Below are 7,039 nucleotides of genomic sequence, written 5' to 3'. Positions count from 1 at the left end.
AGTCAGTCAACCTCTTATCAAACCACACCCCCAAATATTTAAAACCTCAACTCTTTCCAATTCTCTGCCTAACAGCTGAATTTTAAATTCAGGACCAATGTTCCCCCTATAGAGAAGAACATTACCTTCGTTTTTTCTACTGAAATCTTAAATCCCCACTGTACTGCCCATTTCTGGACTTCATTTACTGCATTCTGCATTTTTCCGTGTTTATCTTCACAAAACTGAGCATTCTTGAACCAACATCTTCTTCTTCTTCTTCAGTGGAATTTATTGTGCGTTCTCAGGATGGAGTCTCGACTCCATATACCAAGTTTGGTTTCGATGCAATCTTTGTGCATTACCGCCATCTACTGGACTGTGGTGTGATCACATTTGGACGACTGTAACTAAAAATGAGTAATAATAATAGTATCAAATATATAACAAATACATAATACTTTTAATAGTAATAGTAATACTAATACAGACAGTCAATATAATAGTGCAAAAGTCAGGCCAATAAATGGCTGAGGTAGTTCTGTTTGTATGCAAGTGGCATAGTGGTGCAAGTTATGTAAGAGCAGCAGAAGTGTGTTCAGAAGTGTTTTCAGGACAACAGGACAACAGCAACAAGTTGCAAAGTGTGCAAGTGTACAAGTGGAGTAGTGCAAGTGGAGTATTGCAAGGCAGCCATTGTGGGTCCAAAAGTCCAGGATGTTATGTAGCTGAGGGTGGAGGGGGGGGAGAATTCAGCATCCTAACAGCCTGGTGTATGAAGCTGTTGGTGAGTCTGGTGGTGCGGGAGCGCAGGCTTCTGTACCTCTTCCCAGAGGGCAGTTGATCAAACAAATTGTGAGCGGGGTGACTTGCATCACTCACAATTGTGGTCGCCTTGCGGGTGAGGTGGGAGGTGTAAATGTCCTTCAGGGAGGGGAGTGAAGCACCAATAATCCTTCCAGCTGTGTTGACTATGCGCTGCAGGGCTTTCCTGTTGTATTCAGTGCAGCTTCCGCCCCACACAGCGATACAGCTGGAGAGGATGCTCTCAATGGTGCCTCGGTAGAATGTGGTCATGATGGCTGGTGGAGCACTTGCTCACCTGAGTTTCTGCAGGAAGTACAGGCGGCGCTGAGCTTTTTTTGCCAGTGATGCAGTGTTGGTGGTCCAGGAGAGGTCTTCACTGATGTGCACCCCCACTCTCTCCACCACAGCACCGTCGATAGTCAGTGGCAGGTGTTGGGTGTGACCTCTCCGGAAGTCAACAAAAATCTCCTTGGTCTTGCTGACGTTTAGCAGGAGGTTGTTGTCCCTGCACCACGTGGTCAGAAGGTCGACCTCCAACCTGTATTGAGTCTCGTCGCCCTTGGTGATGAGACCCACCAGAGTTGTGTCGTCAGCAAATTTCTCTATGTGGTTGTTGCTGTAGGTTGCAGTGCAGTCATGCGTCAGCAGGGTGAAGAGCAGCGGACTGAGCACGCAGCCTTGGGGGGCCCCCGTGCTCAGTGTGATGCTGCTTGAGATATTGTTGCCAACACGTACTACTTGAGGCCTCTGACAGAGGAAGTCCAGTAGCCAGTTGCAGAGGTAGGTACTGAGTCCCAGTTTGTCAAGTTTGCAGATGAGTTGTTGTGGTATTATGGTGTTGAATGCATAACTGAAGTCTATAAACAGCAACAGAAAGTAATTTAGAAACTCTATCACTGCTATGGTTGTAGACTGTGCTCCAGGTAGACTTTCTTTGTTACCCTCTTAAGTATATCTCTCTCTTCAGAGTACTGCCTATGATGCCAGCTAGCTTAGCTGTGCTTGTGGAACGTTGGTAAACCTCACTCCCCGACGCCTCAAGAGTGCTGCTGGCATGCGAGCCAGTAGCCTGGGCTATTGGCTCAATTGTTAGCGCGCTCGCCTCCCGATCCGAGGTGCTGCTGTTCGCGGGTTCGAGTCCGGCCGTGTGCAGGGCTGAATCGCGCAGGTTCAACACAACGCAGGTTACACCTACATGTCAGAAGTACATGCTTCACGGTTTCTGTTTCCGTACAATATGGGCACATTCCTGTCTCAAGTTTCCCTATTGTGTGTAGGCCACTGTTCAGTCATGTGTGTCCTAACCTTAGCCTGGTGAACCAGATTTCCTCCTTCGGTGCCTCATTTCAATGCCACTTAAATCTCTGGTTTTTTTTATTTTATTTTATTTTTTTCTATATGAGGCATCACTAGCGTCATGCACCATCTCTAACGTCTTGCTCTGATAGCAACACATCCACATGCAGTACATAAAAACTAGGTGTATAAGCTTAAATGCCACATGCTAGTACAATGTGACCAGTGTGGAAAAGCTTTTTGACCATCTGAAAACCCCATGATATGCTAACACACACACACACCAGAGAAACCCTTAATAAATGTGACCAGTGAGCTAGCAAGCAGAAAGTCATGGGTTCAAGGTTTAAGTGAAATTGTGGTAAAGCATGGGGGTCAATTGTTTACTTTGTGGAAAAACAATATGATCTATTTACACAAATGTTAAGTGTATTACGTGTAAGACGTGTATTTACATGTAAAAAGAGTTGGAAGACTTGTATTTTTTTTTTATGTTTGATGGGTTTGTTTTTCTTTGATTTGTCTTCTGGAAAGAAAGTAATTAATTGTTTATGTAAACATTACCCTGTGTTAATGTCTGTTTGTTTCTCAGAATACATTTGCTACCAGTCAAGGTTGGATTTTCTTCATTTTTTTCATTGTGAGTATGTTAAATCACCAAAATATGAGTTTTATACCGTTTTTTTAATCAACTTTTATGGGGAGGGCACTGTAGCCTGTGTGACACCTGGTGATTGAAGTCATTGTATAGCCTATGCAACTTTCTATAGGCATGCAATAATCTTGTATAACTATGATGATGTAAGTGAAATAAATAGTACAGTGGAACACACAGTTGCAGTTAATTGCAGACTGGAGTGGAAATGTTGCAAAATAATCACAGTCGTTATGTTCTAAACGCGAATTCAATGCTTCTGTAGTCCCACTCCAGCCCAGGCGGTGACAGTAGTACGTCTTAATCTTAGTTTACCAGTCGCCATTAAATGGTAGCGAAGAAGATCTGAGACTCACGTACTATCGATACCACAACAAGAACGAGCGTTGTCGTTGAGTTGTAAACGTCTATTGAGATTACCCTGAATGAGGAATAATTATGGAATCGGGTTGAGGTATGCTTTGCTTTTGATAATTTAACATGTTAGTATTAGCCGACTCGTAGTACATTGAATGATCCGATCGTTGGAAATGTAGGCTGGCTATCCAGGACATCGAGGAACTCTGTGTAACGTTAGTTAGCGATCTGTCTTTTCACTGATGCTGCGCAAGTGCTGCTGTTGTAGGTGACTTGATAACGAGCTGTGTGTGCAATGTGTTGATGATGTTGTTGAACGGATTATATATATCGTGCCCTCTTCTTGCTATGTTTATGCTCTGTTTTTCAGGAGGTAACGTGAGTTTGAAAGACGTTAACCTAACGATAACCTGTTGCACCTGTGTTCTCCCTTCCTCTCGTGTCGTTGCTATGGATCTTGGGCTGTCGGTAAGCTCTGACGGTAATGAAGCATTCCAGCTGCCAACACCAAAAATAGAGGATATTAAAGAAGAGGAATATGATCACATGATCACATGTCAAGACGACGAGGAGGAGAAGCCGCTCACAGAGCTGTTCTGTAAAACTGAGTCTCTTGGCTCTAATGAAGCATCACAGACAACAGCAGAGGTTGAAGTGAAATTAGAGGATGATGATGAAGAAGAAGACCACGACGATGAGGATGAAGAATACCAAGACGATGATTCTCCTCAGGGAGGTAGGACTAAGGAACTACACACTGATACACAAAGAGTTCATTCATTAAAATGTTGTCAGTTTGCAAATATGTACAAGAATACAATGATATACACACACACACATATTTATAAAGTGTGTGTATACGTATCATATATTATTCTATTTCACAAACACAATAACACAGACACCAGCACATTGAACTATGGAGTTTTATCAAGACAAATATTTAAAGCACTGGCAGCCAAATTTGCTTGTTTTCATGATGAGATGGTTAGTATTAGGGCGCCTCTGCAAAAAGCTCCATTCACATGACATCCCAACATTCGGAGGTCTGTTAAATCTGTATAATTATGGCAAATAATGACCGCTGTCAATAGTAACAGATTTTGTGCTTCTGATTAACGTCTTTCCAATCATTCTGCATGAAGTCCGTTCGCTTATTGCAATGGAATTTCATGCTAGTAAGATGTTGTCACACAACACCTGAAACTGAAGCGTGATGTTGCTCCCCGGCCCAGAATAACATAGGACCGTACCTGATCCCTTACATAATTTATTTTTGCAGACCGGAATTGTCCCGTTTTGCTCCTATAGAAACAAATTTCATTGCTTTCTCTTGTTAGTAATCTTTGCTTGCGTCAAGCTTGCTTCTTGCGTCATTCTAATTCTAAGTCTCTATGGTAACTCTTACAGGTGCATCAAAATATCCACACGGAACACAACAGAATGATGAACTCAACCTGCATCTCCTAGAAGGACTGTACCACTCTGCAGTCTGCAGGAAGAGTTTCACAGCCCTGAAAGAACTCGAGAAACACCAGAAAAGGCACTTTTGTGTCGTTAGTCAATGGCAGAACACTGGCAAAGAACCTGATAAATGTGACCAGGGCGGAAAAGCATTTACAAAGACCACAAATCTTAGCTTCTTCCTGCTAACTCACTCTGGAGAGAAGCGATACAAATGTGACCAGTGTGGCAAAACCTATTCAAATATTTTCATTTTAAAACACCATATGCTAACACACACTGGAAAGAAGCCTCATCAATGTGTCCAGTGTGGAAAAGCATTTACACAAATTTCCACTCTTAAAAGCCATATGCTAACTCACACTGGAGAGAAGCCTCATCAATGTGTCCAGTGTGGAAAAGCCTTTACACAAATGTCAAATCTTAGATCCCATATGTTAACCCACACTGGAGAGAAGCCTCATATATGTGTCCAGTGTGGAAAAGCATTTACACACATTTCAAATCTTAGATCCCATATGCTTACTCACACTGGAAAGAAGTGTAATGTTTGTGCGCAGTGTGGGAAAGCTTTTAGTCAAACATCAAGTCTTAAAAGCCATATGCTTACACACACTGGAGAGAAGCCTTATAAATGTGCCCAGTGTGGACAAGCATTTGAAAGGGCCACAACACTTAAACGCCATATGCTAAAACACACTGGAGAAAAGCCTCATCAATGTGCCCAGTGTGGAAAAGCATTTGACAGGGCCACAACTCTTAAACAGCACATGCTTACTCACACTGGCGAGAAGCCTCATCAATGTGCCCAGTGTGGAAAAGGTTTTTATCAAACATCAACTCTTAAAAGCCATATGCTTACTCACACTGGAGAGAAACCTCATCAATGTGTCCAGTGTGGAAAAACATTTACACAAATGTCAAATCTTAGATCCCATATGCTTACCCACACTGGAGAGAAGTGTCATGTTTGTGCCCAGTGTGGAAAAGCATTTACACATAATTCCAATTTAAAATCCCATATGCGAATTCATACTGGAGAGAAGCCTCATCATTGTGCCCAGTGTGGGAAAGCTTATATCTCAAGTTCAGGTCTCAAAAGCCATATGCGAACTCACACTGAAGAGAAGCCTCATCAATGTGCCCAGTGTGGAAAGGCATTTAAAAGGGCCCCAACTCTTAAACACCATATGCTAACACACACTAGAATGATGGGTCATAAATGTGCCTAGTGTGGAAAAGATTTGTTCATGTTTTTGTCAGCTCTTGGATCACATATGTGACCCTGCAAGGCGAAACCAGTCGCTTTGGTAAAATTTACAAAATGAAGTTATTGTACTCACACTAACGGCCATAAACTAAGCTTTCCAACGATATGTATTTCGAGGGTATTGCAAAAAGTATCGCTAAGATAACTGCATCCAAAGTTGGCATGGTTCTCCTGTCACGATACGCCAGAAGAGGAGAAAATCACCTTTTAAGTAAATTGTCACATACAATAGTGTGATGGCACAGCTATGATTAGCCTTATGGTAGCGTGACTTTGAAGCGGACGACTGACTATGCAGTTTCAAGCAATTAGTCTTTTTTTCTGGGGGTCGGGGGTTCCATGTTCCATATGTGTTGTGCATGCATTACTTAATTTTGAATCTTGAATTTGAGTCTTGAATTTCCCCTGGGGATCAATAAAGTATCTATCTATCTATTACTTGAAAAGAACTAGCTCCAGTTATGTATGAACAGTGAAAGTAACGATCTCTTGTGAAAAGGTGAACTTGAAGAAGTGAAAATTGAACAATATGAACTATGAATATTGAACAACTTGAAGCTAAAGTGTGAACATGCTTAACAAAATATGGGAACAAAACATGGGAACTAAACGTGCATTACGAATATAATCAGTGTGAGCCCTGCTTGTTTCCCTGCAACAAGAAGCTTCCATCTGGGGGTGATGGAAGACAGTGACACCCTCAGTGTGTTTGAAATGTCCAGTCGATTGCGCAATTTGGTCTTAGTTGCAATCATTGCCGAAAACCCGGCCTCGCATAGATACGTGGTGGGAATTGTTTTCAGCGCTTTTACGGCTATCTCGGGATATTCTGCTTTGGTTTTGATCCAAAAACCCGCCAGAGAGGTTTCGTTATACACACTCTTAAGACCACCGTCATTTGCAATTTCGATCAACTGCTCTTCCTCCTGCGCTAACAAGTTAGGACTATTCGGGATATTGACAAATGGGTTGCGGACCCACTCATTGGTTTGCCGTGGATCTTTGGAGGATGGGAAGTAACGCTCAAACTCATTTGAAAGCGCAACAAGTTGATCGCGCACCAGCTGCGAGAGAAAGGGCCCTGCCTCAGTCTCTCCCAAAACCCCCACTACTGTTTGGAACATATCAAATACACCCCGGTCCACTCGTCGTCCCCACAAATCAAGCTTGCTTTAAATGCAGCGACTTTATCTGCCAGTTTAAAGACCGTC

At 42.6% G+C, this 7,039-nt stretch overlaps 3 protein-coding genes across 6 annotated transcripts in view; 1 reads left to right on the top strand and 2 right to left on the bottom strand.

Moving 5' to 3' along the window:
• The window catches only part of LOC121718874 (gastrula zinc finger protein XlCGF57.1-like), a 404,172-nt gene that overhangs the window by 37,135 nt on the left and 359,998 nt on the right, over positions 1 to 7,039 (bottom strand). The gene's annotated exons all lie outside the window — the stretch shown is intronic.
• LOC121718943 (zinc finger protein 239-like) overlaps positions 1 to 7,039 on the bottom strand; it is a 627,858-nt gene that overhangs the window by 386,136 nt on the left and 234,683 nt on the right. The window lies entirely within an intron of this gene.
• The window catches only part of LOC121718869 (gastrula zinc finger protein XlCGF57.1-like), a 58,530-nt gene continuing 54,566 nt past the window's right edge, over positions 3,076 to 7,039 (top strand). For 2 of the 3 annotated variants that reach the window (XM_042104243.1, XM_042104237.1), the window contains exons 1-2: positions 3,076 to 3,191; positions 3,465 to 3,830. In XM_042104243.1, the coding sequence (XP_041960177.1) occupies positions 3,545 to 3,830 (286 nt within the window). In that variant the 5' untranslated portion in view covers positions 3,076 to 3,191; positions 3,465 to 3,544. Of the gene's footprint in view, positions 3,192 to 3,464; positions 3,831 to 4,504; positions 6,230 to 7,039 lie in introns of those variants that run through there. The other variant, XM_042104241.1, reaches the window with a different exon arrangement.

This window comes from Alosa sapidissima, chromosome 9 (genome assembly GCF_018492685.1).
Source record: "Alosa sapidissima isolate fAloSap1 chromosome 9, fAloSap1.pri, whole genome shotgun sequence".
NCBI lineage: Eukaryota > Metazoa > Chordata > Actinopteri > Clupeiformes > Clupeidae > Alosa > Alosa sapidissima.
Note: the sequence above shows the minus strand (reverse complement) of the source record. Positions and strands in the feature narration are given on the sequence as shown.